The sequence below is a fragment of the Sarcophilus harrisii genome, chromosome 4, assembly GCF_902635505.1.
Source record: "Sarcophilus harrisii chromosome 4, mSarHar1.11, whole genome shotgun sequence".
In the NCBI taxonomy this organism is placed as follows: domain Eukaryota; kingdom Metazoa; phylum Chordata; class Mammalia; order Dasyuromorphia; family Dasyuridae; genus Sarcophilus; species Sarcophilus harrisii.
In genome coordinates, this window is record NC_045429.1 from 285,186,228 (window position 1) to 285,209,052 (window position 22,825).

At 44.5% G+C, this 22,825-nt stretch overlaps 1 protein-coding gene across 3 annotated transcripts; it reads left to right on the forward strand.

The window, feature by feature from the left end:
- The first annotated feature begins 3,331 nt into the window (after positions 1-3,331).
- On the forward strand, positions 3,332-22,804 carry VARS1 (valyl-tRNA synthetase 1). 3 transcript variants are annotated; one of them, XM_031965157.1, is made up of 31 exons: positions 3,332-3,447; positions 3,541-3,712; positions 4,373-4,801; positions 5,993-6,127; positions 6,320-6,458; positions 6,906-7,030; positions 7,121-7,205; positions 7,608-7,708; positions 7,887-8,014; positions 10,232-10,396; positions 10,698-10,779; positions 11,833-11,952; positions 12,100-12,208; positions 12,288-12,382; positions 12,890-12,980; positions 13,440-13,564; positions 13,772-13,875; positions 13,967-14,125; positions 14,314-14,404; positions 14,832-14,937; positions 15,030-15,100; positions 15,314-15,439; positions 16,855-16,959; positions 17,267-17,335; positions 18,592-18,670; positions 18,868-18,995; positions 19,351-19,506; positions 19,922-20,128; positions 20,257-20,368; positions 20,544-20,869; positions 22,649-22,804. In XM_031965157.1, exons 3-31 carry the CDS (start codon positions 4,415-4,417, stop codon positions 22,715-22,717), a joined length of 3,795 nt encoding a protein of 1,264 aa, XP_031821017.1. In that variant the 5' UTR covers positions 3,332-3,447; positions 3,541-3,712; positions 4,373-4,414; the 3' UTR covers positions 22,718-22,804. The 3 variants fall into 3 exon arrangements, with proteins under 3 accessions (XP_031821017.1, XP_031821019.1, XP_031821018.1); XM_031965159.1 differs by having other exon boundaries at positions 3,541-3,688; XM_031965158.1 differs by having other exon boundaries at positions 3,546-3,712.
- Positions 22,805-22,825: the final 21 nt, after the last annotated feature.

Genomic DNA, 22,825 nt, shown 5'->3' on the forward strand with positions numbered 1-22,825 from the left:
ACCAACTTAGACTCAGAAAAGATCAGTATGTCTAGGAACCAAAAGATGGTTAAAGTATAACTAGGAATTGCCCTAAATGCCTATTACTCTAATATTGAATGTCAAATGTAGTAACATATAAAGGTCAATAAGTCAGACGTATGTCTGAAGACTATGTTGACCTAAAGAAAAGTATATGATCATGATATAGTATAAAAATAAAGCCTGAAGGAGCCTGAGAGAAGTGGGAGCATCACTTCCATCAGTTCCTCAAACTACCCAATGACTCCTGTCTTCCTTTGACCAACCCTATTCCTCCTACTCAGCTCCCTGGACACCCTGCAGGGGTGGAGTCCAAACTCTGGTGAGCAGGAATCTCTAGGCAGAAATCAATTCAGTTCTGATAGGTTGGGGGGTAAGACCATAAATTCTAACAAACTGGGAGTTAAGAAAATGTCTGACTACAAAGTCTAGATTCCCCCTTTTTGAGTTTACACATTGACAATTTATAATCTTAGAGCAAAGAGCCCCGAGTTATATCAGTTTTCATGAACCAGAGGGGGAGTTTGCAACTAAGGGGATTGAGGCATAACAATTAGGTAAACTGAAGTAGGATCAATTGGGGAAACTGAGGCATAACAATTGAGGTAAACTGCATCAGAACAATTAGAGGGGAACTGTGGCACAACATCCCTACTCTATGAAGGGGGAATACCTCATACTTGGGAGGTGAACTGATAAGGCTTTTGCCTTAGCCGTCTTCCACACACACTGTCAATTTTAGATTTAACACGATGACAATAACTCCAAATAATTTAGTTAGGAATTTTAGAATTTTCCTAATAGCCAAGTAGTCTTAGCTGTAATTTCTTCTAAATTTCTTGCAAAGATGGAAATATTAATTCCCTAAATTACATTTACAAAACGTTTTAAAGGATAAACTTTCCACCTTATTTTAATTGTTCTGTTTTTCTATCCCCAAGCTGTTTCAGCTTTGGAAATTCTCAGGGAGAGGATTAAGAGAGAAAAAAATAGACGACTTACCTTCCAGGGGAGGCCAAATTCTTCCCAAACCGGGCTACAAAATGTTGAGGTTGGGAAGGGATCTCAAAACTTTGGCGGTCACAGACCAGTGTCATGAGGTGTCTCAAAAGAATGTGCAGGCTTGAACCCTTATCCAAGTCAAGGGGCAAAATTTATTGTAATTGTAGGGCCAATCGAAAATGGCAAAATTCCTCATGAATTTAGCAAAGAACCAGAAGGAAGCACATTTATCTAAATCTCCATATTACTGATATCCTAATTTTGTGGCCTAGGAATAAAATCAAGGAATGGCCCTAAGAATTTGGTTATTGACCAACAGACAGTAGTGTTTGTAGGACTATTATAAGGCCAGAAGACCTGAAATCATTGTTAGAACAATAGTCTCAGGATCATTAATACATCTTCCCTAAAGTCTAAGGGAAGAAACATTATATTCCTAAACCAGAGAACTTTTATAATTATTGAGAGATTGTTAGAACAGAAGCACCCTAAGGTCAGGGGACCTTAAAATTATTGCTGTCTCCCCTAAAGGCTATATTACATCAATATTTTGTAGATCTATTGTTTGAACATAGTTTATATGTTGTTCCATGGCTTCTTGTGAACAGGGACTTAGCCTTCTTTTGTGTCCCCAGCTCCTCAATAGGAGTTTGTAATAGATAAGTTTTAAATTTGGGCTATTCAATAGCTGCCATCTCGGCAGTCCACCACACTGCTGCCAAATGGATAATCCTTAAGTACCAGGCTAGCTGTATTTGAAGGGGTCAAGGTGGCAATTCCTAGTTCGAAATTCAAGGCATTAGGCCCATGTGAAGAATTCACAATGGCATTCCCTTTGCCAGAAGACACCTTTATTTATGAGAAGCTATGGATGACAGGAAGAGGTGAATTAGATACCAGGAGTAGTAATTACAAAATAGATTTGAGAAAGCAGTAGAAAGAACAAGTTAACAAGGAATGGGATTTTTAACAATTATAATGGAAAGACAAGTTCTCCAGTGGAACTCACAATCAACTAGGAGAAAGGGAATAAGCCACGAGAAGGGAACACACATAGCCTGGCAGGCTAAAATCATGGAGTTTAGCAGACTAACCCTTCAAAAGAGAGTAAGTAGGGGAAGGGGATTAAACCATTAACTCGGGCTAACCCTCACAGGATTAGTTAATTCGCTATAACAAGGAGAAAGACACCACTAGGTAAATGAAGGAAAAGTGGGAGTTGAGGGAAGGAGAAGAAAGAAGCCAAGAATTGGAACATGGCAGACCCATAGGCCAATTCATGAGGGAAATTTAACCTCAGGAGTTTGGCATCATAACTTGGGTTTTCTGATTGAACACACGAAGTGGGATTTCCAAAGATGGTGTGTCGGGGAGGGACTGCAATGGAAACTTCATCCAAACAAAAAGCCCACCCAAGAACAAAAGGCTCACCGGAGGCTGAGCAGATCCCATCATCATCAGTGCCCTTCCCAGCCCGCCTCCGGCAGCGTTACAGCATTCTCCGCCAGCCCCACCTACTCACCTAGGACCCAAACATCTTGAGCACAAGTTCAAGAAAGCAGGGGTTCCCTGTCACCTTTAGGACAAAAAACAAAACTCATTTAAAGGCCTTTAGAGCCCTTTACCATCCGATATCAGCCCCGCCAGTAACCTCCACTGCATTTCAGACCGCCCTATTTGATGCTCGTGGCACATCTCCCCTTCCGAACACTGGTACTTCTGCGCGGGCTGCTCACTGCCCCGCCCCCAACCCTCGCCCACCCCTCTCTCAAGCCCACCTCTCCAAATCTGGGCCAAGCGCGCTCTTGGCTTCCAGAGACTGTTAGTGCTCCTCTCCCCGCCCCACCCCCGTCACTGTGCACTTATTTTGCACCTACATCTCCGTATTCTCATTTTCATTGGTATCGCTAGAGTATCTTTGCTTAATAAATACTTCTTGATTGACTGCTTAAGGATTCCTCCTAAACCAAATGTGCGAGCAGGAAGCCGGGAACCTGCCCCCAAGAGATGGCGTACATCGGGCAGCTAGGGGGCGCAGCGGAGTCAGGAGGACCCGAGCTCAAATCTAGCCTCACACGTAACCCTTCCCAGCTGTGTGACCCTGGGCCAGTCACTCAGCCCCAACTGCCTCAGCCAAGAAAACAGTAACGAGAGGGCCTATATGAAGTCTGAGCCCCAGACTCGGGCGTAAGGAGAGAAATCACGCAGCAGTCAGCGCGGCGGGGTGGGGGCCCTTCCAAGCCCCGGCCTAGCACGATTGTTGGAAGCAAGCCCCACCCCTCCCACTAGGAGGCCGGCGCAACTCTCCGAGCCCCCTCCCCCCGCCTATCCCCAGCCCTACCCCGCAGGACCCAAAGGCCGCCTCACTTTGCCACCAGCCCCAACTCTCCAAACCTCCGACGACCTTTGACCGCCCCGTCAAGGGTAAGGCCCTTTTCCCAGAATTGTAGGCACCACCAGCCGCCCCCCCCGCCCCCCGCCCCCCGCCCCGCTAGGATCCCAATTTAACTTTTTCAGAGCAGGCTCCAGATCAAACAGCTATGAACCTTGGGGCCCTTCGGAGAACCCGGAAGTACTGGTCTGTCACAAAGGCGGCGAAACACGTGGAGGAAGCGGCGGCTTTGTTTGGAGACGGAGTTCTCTAGAAGCCGGGCTGGACCCCGAGGTATCGCTGCCGCTCCGCTGCTGGGTACGCTCCCCCCGCCCTGGAGCGCGCTGTCCCGCGTTGCGCCGCGACTGCTGAGAAGTCATCGGCCACTGTGATCCCTGCCCCTCCGGCCGCCGGATACCGAGCCTCCCCGTAATTCCGAGATGCAGTTGCCGTCCCGCTCCCAATCGCTCTCCCCCGGTAGCGCCAAACAGTCTCCCCTGCGCAGTGCAGACACTAAGAAACCCTAGCTCCCCGGCGCGCCGCCTCCTCCCTCCCCCCGCCGGCCCTGCACTAGGGGGTCACCCCTCACCTCCCCAGGTCAGGGGTCACCCCTCACCTCCCCAGGTCAGGGGTCACCCCTCACCTCCCCAGGTCAGGGGTCACCCCTCACCTCCCCAGGTCAGGGGTCACCCCTCACCCCCCCAGGTCAGGGGTCACCCCTCACCCCCCCAGGTCAGGGGTCACAGAGACGGGACTTGATGCCCTTTCCCTCCAGCCTCCGCGTCTTCTCTGGCCCCGGGGCCTGAGGTTTTATTACCCGACTCCCCCCTCCCCCCCTTACAGATCTCCCGCTTCCATCTAACGTAGGGGGCGGAGAGCCAGTTCCGATGGCCGGAGGCTGCCTCCATCCTTACCCCCAGGCCTCCCGTTTTCTTTGAGAGCCTGTCCTCTCTTCAGTCTCTCTCCCTCTCTTTCCAGGTCTCTGCCAGCGTGGCGGAAGCTCCCGCCGCCCCGGGGACCATGTCCATCCTGTATGTGTCTCCTCACCCGGACGCCTTCCCCAGCCTTCGCGCCCTGATTGCTGCCCGATACGGGGAGTCTGGAACTGGCCCAGGGTGGGGAGGGCCTCCTCCCCGCGTCTGCCTCCAGGCACCCCCTACCAGCGGCACTTCCATCCCCCCGCCTCGGCTGCCGGTTCTCGAGCAGGGACCAGGGGGCTTAAGGGTATGGGGCGCGGCCGCTGTCGCGCAGCTCCTGTGGCCCGCGGGAATGGGGGGTCCCGGAGGCAGCCGAGGAGCCACCCTTGTCCAGCAGTGGGTCAGCTATGCGGATGGAGAGCTCGTGCCCGCTGGCTGTGGAGCCGCGCTGCCCGCTTTAGGGCTTCGGAACCCTAATCACGACCCTCAGGTGAAGGGCCGGGGTCGGGGGAAAGAGTTGAAATGGGAGGAAAATGGGGAAGGCTGATGTAGAAGAAGAAACCCCCGTCATGGGGTTGTGGGTGGGGGGCCGGGGGGTGGGGTGGCGGGACAGACAGAAAGGGAGGAGTGCTGAATTTGGAAGTGGAAGGCTGACGGAGTCCTGAAACGGCTGCTTCTCATAGGCGACCCCGAGTGTTGCCTCATCTTCTTGAGAGGGAGAGCGGCTGGTGCAAGTATTCCAACTCTGCAGACAATTAGTTTTATGGAATTATTTTGAGGCCCAAAAGATTAACCAATACATACACACTTACTTGTGTGTAACACACACACACACACACACACACACACTGTTGTTGTTGCCCAGACTTGTGATTTAATTGGTGCCACACGTTCCTGGTTTGGGAATTCCATACACTAATGCAGATCAACATTCCTGTAACTTCGTTACCATTAGTGTGGCTGGTTAGTTTGTTTCGTATTAGATAGAAGAGGAGAGACAGAACGAGAATGATTTGGAAGGGAGAGGAGAGGCGAAGTGACGAGATAACAATAGGGATGGGGAAACAAGATGGGGCTGGATGGGACTAAAAGCAGAGTTAGAAGTTGCGTAGGCAGAAGACAAGTCTGATTTCTGGAGAGCATGAAGAAGAAAATAGCATGGCACTGAGATGGGAGTGAATGAATCCTAGGGGGAGGGAGGAAGGATAATAGCAACTTGATGCTTATGTAGCATTTCATTATCTAGAAGTCATTTTTACATCATTTCAGTAGCTTTTCATAATGTTTTATGAGTTAGGCATCTTAGTTATTACTAGTCCCATTTTATGTTGGCAAACAGATTTAAAGAGGTTAAAGGCTTGCCTATGATCTTGAATGGGCAGCTACATAGCGTAGTGGGTAGAGTGTTTGGCCTGGAGTCAGGGAGACATCTTCTTAAGATTTGAACAAACTTAGACTCAGATACTTACCAGTTGTGTGACCCTGGAAAGGAGATGGCAAACCACTCCAGTATCTGCCGAGAAACCCCAAATGGGTTATGAAGGGTCAAACATGACTGCTAAATGACTGAGTTGAACAGTGTCCTCCAGATAACTCAAGTGGTATTTGAACCCAGATTTCTTGTAACTATAATTCCGCTGCTGCCTTCCTTTTTAACCCTTTGTTTCCTCCCTCTTCTCAGGCAGCCCTGGGAGCCCTGGGACGGGCTCTGGGCCCATTGGAGGAGAGACTGAGGTTGCATACCTATTTGGTAGGAGAAGCCCCCACTTTGGCCGACCTGGCAGCTGTTACAGCCCTACTGCTGCCCTTCCGCTATGTGAGTTACCCTGGGGTAGGCCGAGGAAATGGTGTGTTTGGGGAAGCCAGACCTAGAAGAGGGTGGAATGAGAGAGGTGAGTGTTAGGGCAACGTGTAGACATAAAGGAGGGGAATTTCTGGACAGTTTGGCTGAGTAGTGGGTATACTGTATCTTGCCTTCATCTGGACTTCTGTATCTCCTCCTCCCTAGGTTCTAGACCCTCCTGCTCGCTGGGCTTGGGGTAACGTAAGCCGCTGGTTCATGACATGTGTCCAGCAACCAGAATTTCGTGCTGTGTTAGGGGATGTGTCCCTGTGCCCAGGAGTGCGGTCTCTCCCACAGCAACCTGGTAAGGATTGGAGACAAGGAAACCAAATGGATCATAAGATTTAAGAGTTAGAATCATAGGTACACAGACTTAAGAGTTAAAAGGAACTTTAGAAGCAATCTAGTCCAGCTTTCTCATCTTGCAAAAAAGAAAACTAAAGCCCCCCAAAACTTAAATGACTAACCCAGGTCCTCTGATTCTGAATTCCTGGTTCTTTCTTCTATATTATGTAATATTCTCAAGAATTATTTTTTCCCCATCCTCTGTAGTGCTCACTTCCTGTCTTTAGCTTATAATTGGGAGAGTTGTGGAGAGAGGATGGAGAAAGGAATGTTCAGTTTTTCAGGGACAATATAGAGGAAGAGAATGAGGAGGGAAGTGATAAGCAAAATGGTACCAGGCTAAAATTTTCTGACTCTTATGTGAAATAAGAAGCTACTTCTGCAAAAAGTTGAACTTTTTTCCCAGGCTCTGAGGTTTCTGGGTCCTCCAAGACAGCAGCCCAGTTGAAAAAAGAAGCAAAAAAGCGGGAAAAGCTGGAGAAGTTTCAACAGAAGCAAAGGAACCAATTGCATCAGCCACCTCCTGGAGAGGTGAGAAATTGGGAGAAAAGCGAGGTATAGGGCCTGGAGGTAGAAGTGCCCTAGAATAGGATCTGAATTCATCTTCTCTTCCCCATACAGAAGAAGCCAAAAATTGAGAAGAAGGAGAAACGGGACCCTGGGGTCATAACATATGATATCCCCACCCCACCAGGGGAGAAGAAAGGTATTGGACAGGAAGAAGAGGAAGACATAGCAGCATCTCTTCCTTCTCTTGGCTCCTGAATCCATATTTTTCTCTATATGTGTTCTATCAGGGGAGAAGGAGAGGTAGTATATCATAATGGAAAGAAAGTTGGACTCATTTAGAAAGACTTGATTTAAGCTGTGTCTTGACATATAATAGCTGTGTGATCCTGGACAAGTAACTACAATTTCTGCTCTAGGCAACTCTCTTAAGAGATAAATTGCAGAAAAGTTTCTGACCTTCATTGCTAGTAGAAGTTTCCTTATCTGGAAGTTCCCTAGGCCACTAAAATCAGAGATTTTGTCTTTTGCCCCTTCCATTCTTATCCTTCTCATGCCCAGAATTTTTCACTGTGACTCAGTTGACCTTTTCCTCCTTCAGATGTAAGTGTGTCCATGCCTGACTCCTATAGTCCCCAGTATGTTGAAGCTGCTTGGTATTCATGGTGGGAGAGCCAAGGATTCTTCAAACCAGAGTATGGGGTAAGCATGTGGCTGAATAATACTATTTCCCTTAAAGGACTCTGGACTAAAATGGAGGGCTAGATGGAGAATCAGTGGCTTGGTTCTGAGAAGGGAGGGAATATTGACTAGGAGTGGCCAGAACAACAGAAAGCTGGAAGGTCTAAAAGCATCATGCTCTCCTTCATGTTCTCTTTAGCGTGCCAGTGTGTCAGAGCCTAATCCTCGAGGTGTCTTCATGATGTGCATCCCGCCTCCCAATGTGACAGGGTCCCTGCACCTTGGCCATGCCCTCACCAATGCCATCCAGGATTCACTGACCCGCTGGTGAGACCTTTCTCCTCCTACTTCCTAAGATCCCTGAATGTCCACTTCTAGTCTCATGTTTTCATTGACTTCCTCCCTCCCCCTTACTTTCTATTCTTTTTTTTTTTTAATAGCTTTTTATTTACAAGATATATGCATGGGTAATTTTTCAGCATTGACAACTGCAAAACCTTTTGTTCCAAGTTTTCCTCTCCCTCCTCCCCCAGATGGCAGGTTGACTAATACATGTTAAATATGTTAAAGTAGAAATTAAATACAATATATGTATACATGTCCAAACAGTTATTTTGCTGTACAAAAAGAATCGGATTTTGAAATAGTATACAATTAGCCTGTGAAACAGGGAAATCAAAAATGCAGGCAGACAAAAACAGAGAGATTGGGAATTCAATGTAGTGGTTTATAGTCATCTCCCAGAGTTCTTTTGCTGGGTCTAGATGGCTCAATTCATTACTACTCTATTAGAACTGATTTGATTCATCTCATTGCCAAAGATGGCCAGGTCCATCAGAATTGGTCATCATATAGTATTGTTGTTGAAATATATAATGATCTCCTGGTCTTGCTCATTTCATTCAACATCAGTTCATGTAAGTCTCTGCAGGCCTTTCTGAAATCATCCTGCTGGTCATTTCTTACAGAACAATAATATTCCATATTATTTATATACACAGTTTATTCAGCCATTCTCCAATTGATGGGCATCCCCTCAGTTTTTGGCCACTACAAAGAGGGCTGCCACAAACATTATTGCACATACAGGTCCCTTTCCCTTCTTTAAAATCTCTTTTGGATATAAGTAACACTGCTGGATCAAAGGGTATGCACAGTTTGATAACTTTTTGAACATAGTTCCAAATTCCTCTCCAGAATGGCTGGATGTATTCACAATTCCACCAACAATGTATCAGTGTCCCTGTTTTCCCACATCCCCTCCAACATTCCACATTATCTTTCCCTGTCATTCTAGCCAATCTGACAAGTGTGTAGTGGTTTCTCAGAGTTGTCTTTAATTTGCATTTCTCTGATTAATAATGACTTGGAGCATCTTTTCATATGGCTAGAAATAGTTTCAATTTCTTCTGAGAATTGTCTGTTCATATCCTTTGACCATTTATCAATTGGAGAATGGCTTTATTTCTTATAAATTAGAGTCAATTCTCTATATATTTTGGGAATGGGGTCTTTATCAGAACCCTCGACTGTAAAAATGTTTTCCCAGTTTATTGCTTCCCTTCTAATCTTGTCTGCATTAGTTTTGTTTGTACAAAAGCTTTTTAGTTTGATATAATAAAAAATTTTTATTTTGTGATCAATAGTGATCTCTAATTCTTCTTTGGTCACAAATTCCTTCCTCCACAAGTTTGAGAGGTAAACTATCATGTTCTTCTAATTTATTTATAATCTCATTCTTTATGCCTAGATCATGAACTCATTTTGACCTTCTCTGGTGTATGGTGTTAAGTGTGGGTCAACACCTAGTTTCTGCCATACTAATTTCCAATTCTCCCAGCAGTTTTTGTCAGACAGTGAATTCTTATCCCAAAAGCTGGGGTCTTTGGGTTTGTCAAACATTAGATTATTGAAGTTATTGACTATTTTGTCCTGTGAACCTAACCTTTTCCATTGATCAACTAGTCTGTTTTTTAGCCAATACTAAATGGTTTTGGTGACCACTGCTTTATAATATAGTTTTAAATATGATACAGCTAGACCACCTTCTTTGATTTTTTTTTTTTTATTAGTTCCCTTGAAAGTCTTGACCTTTTGTTCTTCCAGATGAATTTTGTTGTTATTTTTTTTCTAGGTTTAACTTTCTATTCTGATAAGTTTTTCTCCATTGTCCTTTTCTTTCCCTCATAGGCTTAGCTTTTTTCCCCTTATTTCTCATTGTCTTTTTTGCCTACTGTTTCCTTTTCTTTCCTTCCATGACTTAACTTTCATTTATTCATTTTGGAACAACACTGGGTTTCTTGATGGATTCTTGTCATTCTCTAGCATTCCTTCTCTGACTTGTATTGATGCATTCTGACCCATTTACTTTTTTTTTTTTTTTTTTTTTTTTTTTTTTTTTTTTTTTTTTTTTTTGCTTGATCCTTCTATTTCTGAGCTGCTTTTACCTTGTCAAGTTTCCAAATGGACTGTTGCCTCTTCTCTCAATGGGGCATACCGTTACTGAAAGATTCCACTCTCATCCCCTAACTTTAACCCTTCCAGGCACCGAATGAGAGGAGAAACAACCCTGTGGAACCCAGGCTGTGATCATGCTGGTATTGCCACACAGGTAGTTGTGGAAAAGAAACTATGGAGGGAACATGGGCTAAGCCGCCACCAGCTTGGTCGAGAGGCCTTCCTACAAGAGGTCTGGAAATGGAAGAATGAGTAAGTTATATACAATACTTATCCTTTCCTCCTTTTCTTTGCATGGATGGATTCAGAGGGTCATGGAGGACTATCTGTTCTCTCCATGTAAGAACTTTGAAGATCTAGGTCCTCCATCTTTCAAGACAATAATAGGGGACTCAGTTGTCATTGGTTCCATGATGGGAAGGCATCCTATGGAGTAGGAGGGTGACTGAGTGGGTGGGTATCTGCTCTCAGAAGCCAGAAGGGATATGAAGATTGGGGAGAAGGGGTAAGGAGGTGGTAACAAATCTTCCTCCCAAAACTTTTCATTTATTAGGAAGGGAGACCGGATTTACCATCAGCTAAGGAAGCTTGGTGGCTCCTTGGATTGGGATCGAGCTTGTTTCACCATGGATCCTGTGAGTATAGTAAATGTCCCAGGGAATTGGGATTAGAGTTTAAAATTCACTAGATTTGGTGACCCAGCAGCATCACTTATGGACCAATAAATAATTAATGAACTACTTTCTATACATACAACACTGTGAGCTAAATGGACTGGGAGAAAAATCAGCAGCATCTTTGCTTTCAAGGGACTTAAAAGGAGCTCTTTGTAAGGGGAAGTGTGATTGCCACCATACTTGGGACACATACTCCAGTGACCCCAGATAGTAAGTAAAGATAAAGATTCTTTCATTAGCCACAAGTAGCATTTATTAGGTACAATCTCTTGTGCCTCTTTTCATGGGGTTTCTTGAAGGAAGCCCATAGGAGTTATAGAAACAGTTAGGAGACAGTAAAGTATCAAGTTATGTAAACATACAATTTTTTTTCATGTTTCCTTGAAGATTACAGCAAATCTAAACTCTTTTACCTGGTTTTCAGGGCCCATCTTTGTCTTTCATTACTCCTAGAATCAAAGGATTTAGAATTGGAAGGGAATTCAGAGATCATCCATCAAGTCCAAGTGCTTCATTTGATAGATGAGGAAATTGAGGCCCAGAAAGATTACAGGATCATAGATTTAGAGCTGGAAGGAACTTTACAAGAAATTGAGACTCAGGGAGACTAAGTGAAACTTATCCATTGGCTGAAATTTGGACAGAGACAGCAATACACCCAGGTCTTCTAGTTTCAAGTCCCAAGGACTTTTTCCCAACATACTCTTCTCAGACCTTGTCAGGCTGAGCTCCTCAGTGTTTTCAAGACAAAACAAGTATATTGTCTAGGCCATTATCAACAGAATCAATGCTACTATAGAAAACAGTCTTCTGTGTGTCCCTAAAGATCGGTTCATGGGAGTAGAGAAGACTTTTCTAACCTGGACATGTGGTAGGAGTAACCAAGCCTTCATCAGGGTTTACCTTTTTCCTTCCACCTTAGATCTTTCTATTCTAGCAATTAAAATCCTTTTTTCCAAGAGGATAAAGTTCTTCTAATTAATCTTTGTTCCCTCTTCCATCCCTTTCCAGAAACTCTCAGCAGCTGTGACAGAAGCTTTTGTTCGCCTCCATAATGATGGGGTCATTTACCGGAGTACCCGCCTTGTCAACTGGTCCTGTAGTCTCAACTCTGCCATTTCTGACATTGAGGTGCGTGATGTACCCAGGAAGATTTCTAATCTCCCCAGGCTAGTTTCCTGGTTCACCTCCATTACCCTAATTTATCTTTGCAATTCATTTCCTGTTACAGAAAGCTTCTTTTCTAATTGTTCCCTTCTTTCCCTGATTTCTCCACAGGTAGATAAGAAGGAACTGTCGGGCCGAACCTTGCTTTCTGTCCCAGGCTATCAGGAGAAGGTGGAATTTGGGGTCATTGTTTCTTTTGCCTACAAGATACAGGATTCAGGTAGGGTCTGGGGATAAATGGGGCTCCTTATTCCAGGATCAAAGGCGGGGACTAAGTCTTCCTTTCTCCCTTTCCCCAGAGAGCAATGAGGAGGTGGTCGTAGCAACTACTCGTATTGAGACCATGTTGGGAGATGTAGCTGTGGCTGTGCACCCCAATGACCCTAGATACCAGGTAAAGGACAGATTATCTCATCAACCCACCCACTCACAAGTCTTTCTTAAGTACAACCTCTGTGTAAGCCAGGCCCCCAAGACAGACTCTAGCAAAACAGCCCCTGCTCTCCAAAAGCAGCTGTGTAAATCTATCCCAAAAAGGGGACTGTGAATGAGAAAGGACATTAAGGTTCAGAGGAGAAGACTTTCACATAAAATCAGGTTGTCTCCTACCTGGAGCTCTGTATTAATGCTCAGTGAACCCCAGATAGAGCTAGAGGAGGTTCTAAGGGGGGGGCTGTCCTTAAACCCCTATGAAGAAAATTATATATCCATTCTTTAAAATGAAGTACTTTTAGGGGTTTAAGGACAGTCCCAGACCACAACTTACATCAGGGAGGACCTCTGTGTTTCTCTTATCCCTTGTCCTTAGACTCCTTCTCCTCATGTTCCGGGGCTGGAGGGATCTCATGTCTAAATCTGGGTGGTAGTACTTACCTTTCTGTCCTGCTCCCCCTGTCCCCAGCACCTTCAGGGAAAGAGTGTTATACACCCATTCCTTGCTCGAAGCCTTCCTATCATCTTTGATGAATTTGTGGACATGGAGTTTGGCACTGGTGAGTTTGGGGAGAGGTAAGAAGGAATAGACTTTAACCCAGCCATCTTAAGGGATAAGGATGATAAGAGGAAGAGGCCTTCTTCATTTTGGGGGGGATTCAGAGAAGGAATACTTATGACATTCCTCCCCTCACTGTTTCTCTGGAGCAGGGGAGGGGGAGCCTTTTTTCTTCCAAGGGCCATTTGGATATTTATAACATCATTCACAGACCATACAGAATTATCAACTTTAGAGTTCAAGCACTTTTGTACATAGCTTTCAGCTCATCACTGCATGCCAGAGGTTCCCCAACCCTGCTCTAGAGGATAGAAAAAGATTTAGGGAGGAACATTTGATATATCTGAATGGCAGCCTAAGGAGTATGGGTAGCTATAGTTCTTTTGGGATTAGGAACCTCTGATGTATGATTAAGTTGTGCTTTGACTTTCATGCCCTTGTTCTCCCTTCATGCTACTAGGTGCTGTAAAAATTACACCAGCCCATGATCAGAATGACTATGAGGTTGGGCAAAGACACAAGCTAGAAGCAGTGAGCATCATAGACCACCAAGGCAACCTTATCAATGTTCCGCCTCCCTTTCTGGTGAGAAGAGTTAAGAGATGGAATGACTAGGAGGATAATGTTAATTCTGACAAAGAGGAGAAAGAGAGAAGAGATCCCACATCATAAGTGTGGGATGGGGAAGATTTAGGGTTGAGAGGGAAGAAGGGATTGTTGGAGCCCTGTATGCTGTGAAGGGAGTGGATTCTTCTATAACTCTCTAACTCTGACATTTCTTCCACCTTGTAGGGCCTTCCTCGGTTTGAAGCCAGGAAAGCAGTGTTGGCAGCCCTAAAAGACAAGGGACTATTCCGGGAAGTGAAGGACAATCCAATGGTGGTACCTTTGTGCAAGTAAGAGCAAATCTTTCAGCTAGAGACCAGGTCAGACCTCTGTGGAAAAGATTCTCACTTTTCTTGTGTTTTTTATTTCTCTGCTTTGCAGCCGCTCCAAAGATGTCGTTGAACCCCTCCTTAAGCCCCAGTGGTATGTGAGGTGTGGTGAAATGGCTCAGGCAGCCAGTGCAGCAGTGACTCGGGGTGACCTTAAGATATTACCTGAGATTCATCAGAAAATATGGCACAATTGGATGGACAACATCAGGTATGTGTCAGAGGAGGGCTGACAAGGCTAAAAATAACAGAATCCAGTAGGAGGTTGTAACGGAAAGTTTTTATTTATGGCAGAGGGGAAGTGGGAAGGATTTAGTCAGGAGTGGAGGATGGTATCCTTCTAGTCTTTAACCTCCTCTCCTAACGCCATACTTTTTCCCATCCTGTTTTCCTCCCCAGAGACTGGTGCATCTCCCGGCAGCTGTGGTGGGGTCACCGAATCCCTGCCTACTTTGTCACTGTCAATGACCCTAAAGTGCCCCCTGGGGAGGTGAGAGAACTAGATCTTGGTATCACTGCCAAGGCGTGGGAGAAAGGAGGGAGGGATATTGGGGGGCAAGGAAAGTCAGAGATTAAAGAAGTACATTTTAGCATCTGCCCAGAGATAGCCTTCTGGAGTCTGGTGTTAAGGGTAAGGTTAGATGAAGGAGAGAGAGGTTGAAGGAGGACTAACAAGGTAAACAGGGATCCCTTTGGGAGAAGAATTAGGGGCATGATAGACTGAATTCCAAGGGGCATGATAGACTGAATTGAGGAAAATTGGGAACATGGGGGCGAGGGAGAGTGGATAGAAGATGGGGATCCATAACTCGGGCAGATGCTTACATTCTTGCAAAGGAAAGGGATGAAAAACATCATCCAAGGAAAGTCAGGTGCAGAGGATGTCAGAGTAACATGTCTTCTCACTCTGGGAACAGGATCCTGATGGTCGGTATTGGGTGAGTGGCCGAAGTGAAGAGGAGGCGAGGGAGAAGGCAGCAAAGAAGTTTGGAGTGTCCACAGACAAGATTAGCCTCTCACAGGGTAAAAGAGGATTGAGGAGCCTGAGGGGACAATGTGATAAAACTGGATCCCTTATTCTAGCCTGACTGACACTTAGTTATTCCCCTTTCTAGATGAAGATGTTTTAGACACATGGTTTTCCTCTGGCATTTTTCCCTTTTCCATCTTTGGATGGCCCAACCAGGTACAGAGGTTGGGATCTGATATTTGGGTTCTCTCATAGGATTTGTAGGGAAAGATATTGCCTTGGGGGGGAATACTTGGGTAACAGGTTGGGGGTGTGAATGGAAGGGTAGATACTGGTTATGAGGGAAATAGCTTGGGAAAATAAATATCTGTGTCATGGACTTTTGCACCTCAGAAACCTAGGTCTCTTTCTGTTCTATCTTCCCTTCAGACAGAGGACTTAAGTATATTCTACCCAGGGACCTTGTTGGAGACAGGACATGACATTTTATTCTTCTGGGTAGCCCGCATGGTGATGCTGGGTCTGAAGCTAACAGGAAAACTGCCCTTCAAAGAGGTAGGAACAGCAGCCCTTTCCCATGTAAATGAGACTTTTGGCACTGGATAACCCCTCTCCTCCCCTCCCCTTTCCCCGAACTCTGCACAGCACTGGAGATGCCATCTTTATCCTGAGTCAATACCTACCCTCTTCAAAAAAAATAATCATTCCCCAAAAGATATCTTCAAAATCTGTGACCCAAGCTAAAACATTGTTGGTGTAACTGTGAATGGATCCAGCCATTCTGGAAAGCAATTTGGAACTATGTCCAAAGAATTATCAAACTGTGCATACCCTTTGATCCAGCAGTGTTTCTGCTGGCCTTATATCTCAAAGAGATCTTAAAGGAGGAAGAGGGAGTCACATGTGCAAAAATGTTTGTAGCAGCAACTTTGTAGTGGCAAGAAACTGGAAACTGAGTGGATGACCATCAATTGGAGAATGGCTGTATAATGTTATGGTATATGAATGTTATGGAATACTATTGTTCTATAAGAAACGATCAGCAGGATGTTTTCAGAGAAGCTTACATGAATTGATGCTAAGTGAAATGAGCAGAACCAGGAGATCAATATATAACGATCAATTCTGATGGACGTAGCTCTCTTCAACAATGAAAGGATTCAAACCAGTTCTAATGATCTTGTGATAAAGAGAGCTATCTACACACAGAGATAGGACTGTGGGAACCAAATGTGGTTCACAATATAGCATTTTCACTCTTTGTGTTATTGTTTGTTGTGTTTTATTTTCTTTCTCTTTTTTTTTTGATTTGATTTGATTTTTCTTGTGTGGCAAGATAATTGTATAGATATGTATGTGTATATATTGGATTTAACATATTTCTACCATATTTAACATATATTGGATTATTTGCCATCTAGATGAGGGAGTGGGGGAAGGGGAGGGAAAATTGGAACACAAGATTTTGCAAGGGTTAATGCTGAAAAATTATCAATGCATATGTTTTGAAAATAAAAAGCTTTAATAATAATAATAATAAATCTGTGACCTACAAAGCTCTCCCATTCTGGGACATTTGCTTTTAGGGCCTCCACTGGGACACTCCACCTTCCTACAAAAGGATGGTGCTTGAGCAATAAATGAGCTCATGGGCCATCTGAAACCTTTGGATAATTAAGCTGAATTGCATGATAGAGAATTGAGATGTTGATCAATGAATGCCTTGTTTTTGCCAAACTGCTTTCCAGTTTTCTAAGCAATTTTTGTCAACTTAAAGAAAACTTATCTGCCATTATAGGAAGGAAGGAAACAATCTTTTATTAAGCATCTGTTGTGTGCTATTAAAGATTGTGGGGGTAGAGGACTCCCTCAGTGTTTCTCTTGTTTGGAACTAGTAGGAATAGGAAGAGAGAAGTGACCTACATGGCTCCTCACACCCTTCCCTCATCCCCCCTCTACTGTCTCCACAGGTTTATCTCCATGCCCTCGTCAGAGATGCCCATGGCCGGAAAATGAGCAAATCACTTGGTAATGTCATTGACCCCCTGGATGTCATCAGTGGACTCTCCCTGCAGGTATCCAGGGCCTGGACATTGGTGTGGAGGGGACTTAGGGGGATCTAGCAAAATATTTCTTCACCTTGGGTCTGTAACTTGTGTATATGTATATTTTGATAACCATATTCTAATATAATTTGTTTCCTTGTAATTCTGCATGTTTCATTTTATGCATTTAAAATCACTATTCTGAGAAGGGCTTCACCAGACTGCCAGAGGGGTCCATGATAAAAAAAAAAAAAAGGAAAGAAATTTTCTTTCTCTTCTATGGAATCTTGAACCTTCTGTATTAGGTTTCTTTAACCATTTCCTCATCTTTACTCAGGGACTGCATGATCAGCTACTGAACAGCAACCTTGACCCCAGTGAAATGGAGAAAGCCAAGGAGGGGCAGGTATGGGTGTTAGAAGTTGGGGAGAGGGTATGGCTTTTGAAGAAGTAAAGGGAACCTGTAGAATCTTCTGCAGAGATGTGGGAGCTCAGGGAACTATTTACCTGAAGTAGGGAAGGAGCTAAAGAGCTAAAAGAAAGGAAAGGGAGGAAAACTCTGTATTAAAGAGAACTAGTTTTGGAATCAGAAGGACATGGATACTTATCACCCAGACTTAGTACCTGGAAAAGGTGAAGGGAATGAGAAAGCAGTTCCTGCCCTTTACTCTTAGTCATGATCTCAGTGCCCATGGGCCCTTTTTGAAACTTAGATCTTGTAGCCAAAGGAAACTGACAATTCCAAACTCCATGCATTTATTTATTGCATGTGACCACAAACACAAGTCATATAACCTCTGTTTAAACTTCAGTTTCCCCACCTGAAAAAATGAAGGAGATAGATTAAATGGCTTCTTATCAACCACTTAATCAACATGTATTTATTAATTGCCTATTGTGTGCTTGGGCAGCTGAGTGGCACATTGGATAGCATAAAGAACCTGGGAGTCGGGAAGACTCATCTTCATGAATTCTAATCCATCCTCAGATATTTACTAGCTCTGTCACCCTGGTCAAATCACTTAACTGCTTACCTCCGTTCCTCATAATGAATTGAAAGAAATGCGAATTACTACAAAGATACTCTAGTATCTTTGCTAAGAAAACCTGAAATAGGGTCATGAAGAATTGGACACAACTAAATAATGACCCACAACTATTGTGTGCTAAGCTGGGACATGAACATTTCTGTAATAAACTCTGGAATGCCATCAAGTTTGCCCTTAGGGCACTGGGAGTGTAATTGCTATCTACTTTATTAGAAGGAAAGCTCCTTAGAGTAGGAGCTTTCCTTCTAGTTAGCGTAGATAATAATTACATGTATAAAATAAATGTAGAGAGAACTAATACAAATCAATACCAAGGAGTGAAAGGCAAAGGCATTTTGAGAGAAGAAATAAGAAAGGGCTTCATGTAGAAGGTGCTGCTTAAACCGAGTCTTGAATAGATGCTTTGGTAAGGAGGTGAGGGAGGGATGTTTCAGACAAGAAGTGGAGCCAAAGCAGAGGCTGGGAGATGAAGGGTCCTATGTGAGCAAAGAAGGCTGGTTTTCTTTCCCACTCTGAATGTATGATCTCTCTAAAATTGAAGAAAAGAGAAAGGAGAGCTATTTATAAGGGGCTTCTAAGAATCTATTATCTGACATTTTATCTCTCTATGTAGAAGGCAGATTTCCCCAATGGAATCCCTGAATGTGGTACAGATGCTCTCAGATTTGGACTTTGTGCTTACACTTCTCAGGGTATGACCTCACCACTTCCCACTAACTTTCCCTGCTCTCCCATGTTATGCCTTCTCCCCTCTCCCGCTTCCTTCTCCCCCCATGTACCCGCCCCCAATCCTACATGGGGTCTGCTGCTAGCCCTGGGGCCTTGGTGGATGGGGTAATGGAAGTAGGTCTCCTGATCCTCCTCTGCTCACTCCTCACTATTTCTCTAGGCCGGGACATTAACCTGGATGTGAACCGAATCCTTGGGTATCGACATTTCTGTAATAAGCTCTGGAATGCCACCAAGTTTGCCCTTAGGGCATTGGGAGATGGATTTGTACCCTCACCTACTCCCCAAGTGAGGAGCCTTAGGGGCTGATGGGGGGAAGGTGGTACTCTCAAACTCTCCTCAAATATAGCTGAATAGGCTAGGCCCCAGGTCATTCTTGGGTGTGATTGGGTTTCAGAAGACAAGAAAAAAATTCAGCCTACTTATGAACTAATCTTTCAGTTTACCTTACTCCTACTTAAACCAATTCCTTGAGATTCTACAAGTCTATATGGATCCTTTCCCCAAAGTGGGTGCAGTTTTCCATAGGCCAGACTCAAGTAATTTGAGTGGTCCCAATTACTCATTCCCAATCCCTAAGGATGGCTTTCTTCTTGCTCACATCAAACACTATCCCCACACTACCTACCATCATCCTGTGTAGGCTAGCAATCAGGAGAGCTTGGCTGATCGTTGGATTAGGAGCCGCCTGAGTGAAGCTGTTGCGCTGAGCGACCAGGGTTTCCATGCCTACGATTTCCCTACTGTCACCACTGCCCAGTATAGCTTTTGGCTCTATGACCTCTGCAATGTCTACCTGGTAAGGATAGAATGGGTTCTAGAGTGTACCTTGGTTGGGAAAGGGTAGATGTATTCTCTCTCAGAGAACCATATGAGGTATACCAGTCCTCATCATATCTAAGGAGTATCTATCTCTAGTATCCAGGCCTATAAAAATGAAAAGAAAAGTGAGGGTTTTGCAGAACAATGCATAAAGCCATTTGGAATCCCAGGGGGGAAGGAAAATAATGACTCGCCCTCACCAAGACATCTCCATTGCATCTTTAGAGTTGTTTGGGAGCTCAGGGGGGATGCAAAATAGGCTAGTGTCAGAATACTTGAAGTTTCTCAAGTAATAAGAGAGAAAGGAAAAAAACTGGGAAATTTCATCAAGTAATCCCTAAGATCCCTTTTGAATCTGACAGTCTTATGATTTGTCTGATTTTATTCCCCAGGAGTGCTTGAAACCTGTGTTGTCTGGGACAGACCAAGCTGCAGCAGATACTGCCCGGCAGACCCTCTATACTTGCCTGGATGTGGGCCTAAGACTACTCTCACCCTTCATGCCTTTTGTGACTGAGGAACTGTATCAGCGATTGCCGCGGCGGGGGCCCCAGATGCCACCCAGTCTTTGTGTTACCCCCTACCCAGAGCCCACTGAGGTCTAAATTGATACCAGAGCTCCTGAGAAGTGGGGATTGGGGTGAGGGGCATAAGGGAACCTGATACAGAGAGGATTGAAAGCTTATTCTCTGTTTTTTGCCTTATGAACATTTTTGCCTTGTTACAGTTCTCCTGGAAGGATCCCGAGGCTGAGGCTGCTTTTGAGCTTGCACTTAGTATTATCCGGGCTGTGCGTTCTCTCCGAGCTGATTATAACCTCACCCGAAGCCAACCTGAATGTGAGGGACTCAGCATGTTTTCTTCTCCCTCTATCACATCCAGGTTCCCTGGCATTTATCCCATCTGTGCTCCCTACCACTTTAGACTATCTACCCCTCTCAAGCTTCCTCACCTTCCTCACCCACCAGATGTCCAAGTGTCTGACCTCATCTCTCCCTCTTTCTTCTACCACAGGTTTTCTGGAAGTGGTGGATGAGGCAACAGGAGTACAGGCTTCTACAGTGTCAGGCTATGTGCAGGCTCTCTCCAACACTGGAGCTGTGACTATTCTGCTCCCTGGGTCCCCTGCTCCACAGGGTTGTGCTGTGGGCCTGGCCTCTGACCGATGCTCTGTCCACCTGCAGCTTCAGGGGCTGGTGGATCCTTCCCGGGAGCTGGCAAAACTCCGGGCCAAACAAGGGGAAGCTGAGCATCAGGCCCAAAGGCTTCGGGAGCGTCGGGCTGTTCCTGATTATACCACCAAGGTTCCTTTCCAGGTCCAGGAGTCTGAGGAAGCTAAGGTGTGTGGGTCTTTCAGGGTGGCATATTCCCACCCTACATTAATTCCTACTTCAAGTTCCAAGACCAGTTCTTTCCTGAACTTCATTTTCCTATTATCAATTTCATGCCCAGCTTCTGAGTTTTAACATCGATCCCAATTTCTTTGGAGCCTCACCTACTACCCTATCTTACAATGCTCTCTTCACTGCCCCTTTTTCTCTCCTTTGAGCACCCAGAGATAATGTACTCAGACTGCACATTTAACCTTCTTAGTCAAAGGCCCTAGGCACTGGCTATCTGCTCCTTCCTGGCTGTAAAGAAGGTTTTTGCACCCAAGTTTCTTCCTTACCGTAGTAAAAGAGGATGTAATTTCCCAGTTTTTTTTCCTAAAGGAATCCTTATTTCCAATAACTATAAGAAAACTTGGAAAGTTATAAGCACAAGATACAAGCCTTGAGATGTTTTTCTGGCGTCTTTCATATGAATGCTGGAGTACTAGTTCCTTCTCTTCCTGTCTAGACTCTTCCATGAATATCTCATGAACATATGAAAACATCAGATCTGGAAAGTGATGGTGATGAGAAAACAGGTCAAGGGAAGGGGAATTATTTTAATAGTAGCAACTCACATTTCTACAACTCATACTTCTTTGAAATTAGTGGCAATATCATCATCCCAGTTTTATGAATGAGGAACCTGAAATCTCAGCACCCACCCCAAGGTCATGTAGCAAGTTAGTGGGGAAGCCAGCATAAATTTTGTATTTTCATAAGAGTTCATGCTGACTCTTTTACAAAAGGGAGCTGATATTGGGATATGAGGAAGTAGATAGGTAGTAATTGTAGGTTCTTGGAATGCTGTGCTGTTCCATTTCCCAAGGTGGATGTAGTCTTAATCCATCAGACCAAATAAGTAGACCACCTTGGGTTTTTTTCAAAAGAATTTCTCAAAATTCTACTTGCACTCTTAGGACTGAAGGGAAGGATACCTTGGCTTCTCTTACATGCCCTTTAGAAGCTGATAATTTAGTTTAGGAAAAAAATTACAGCAGTATTGAATGTAGGAAGAAAAAAATGGCTGTCCCTACCTGTAATACTTAAGGGAAGAATTTATCTCTAACTCCCTATGAGAAAACGTCATTTGTTCCTAGAGAGAATCTCTGGATTTCACTGCTTTCCCTTAGGTATATTAGGGTAAAGGAATGCTATGCTCCTGTACAGATGGTCATCCTTCCATTTGATTCTCTTCTGGTGTCCCTGGTGCTCCCCAAGGTTCACAAACACATTATGATGCTATTGAAAAGGGAATGGAACAGGGGTTGGGATGGTCTGCTTGGAACTTCTACTTCAAAGATGCACGTACCCTTATGGACAGGGAGAAGATAGAACATTTGGTACAATACTTTAGACACTCCATGGGAAAATGGGCTTCCAAAGTCAAAGTTTTATAATTAAATGTGCAGTCTGAGTACATTATCTCTGGGTGCTCAAAGGAGAGAAAAAGGGGCAGTGAAGAGAGCATTGTAAGATAGGGTAATAGGTGAGGCTCCAAAGAAATTGGGATCGATGTTAAAACTCAGAAGCTGGGCATGAAATTGATAATGGGAAAATGAGCAGAACATGGTTTGGTCTCTTGTCCTCTCATTTCTGTGGGTTTCTATTTTCCTTTTAGTTCTTCCCTAGAGTTTGTTTTCTCTGATCCCTTTCTGGGCTCGTGGGTTTGCCTGCATTTTAGAAGCGGAGGGAATCTCTTTTGGATCTTGCTGTTCTCACCCATTCTTATTTCCTTCCTCTCCTCAGCTCCAACAGACAGAGGCAGAGCTGAAGAAGGTAGATGAAGCTATTGCCCTGTTTGAGAAGATGTTGTGAGACCTGGAAACAGCTCCCCAGCACTCTAACCTCCCATTTTTGGGTGGGAGATGGCGCTGGAACAATAAAATATTTTGGCACAAACTTATTTCTTTGTGTAATGAGGAA

Bases quoted from the DNA above. Each gene is read 5' to 3' on its own strand.
- VARS1 (XM_031965157.1), top strand. From the start codon at position 4,415: ATGTCCATCCTGTATGTGTCTCCTCACCCGGACGCCTTCCCCAGCCTT. The intron at 17,336-18,591 runs GTATGGGTGTTA...CTCTCTATGTAG, and splicing joins AGAAAGCCAAGGAGGGGCAG to AAGGCAGATTTCCCCAATGG. The intron at 19,507-19,921 runs GTAAGGATAGAA...TTTATTCCCCAG, and splicing joins ACCTCTGCAATGTCTACCTG to GAGTGCTTGAAACCTGTGTT.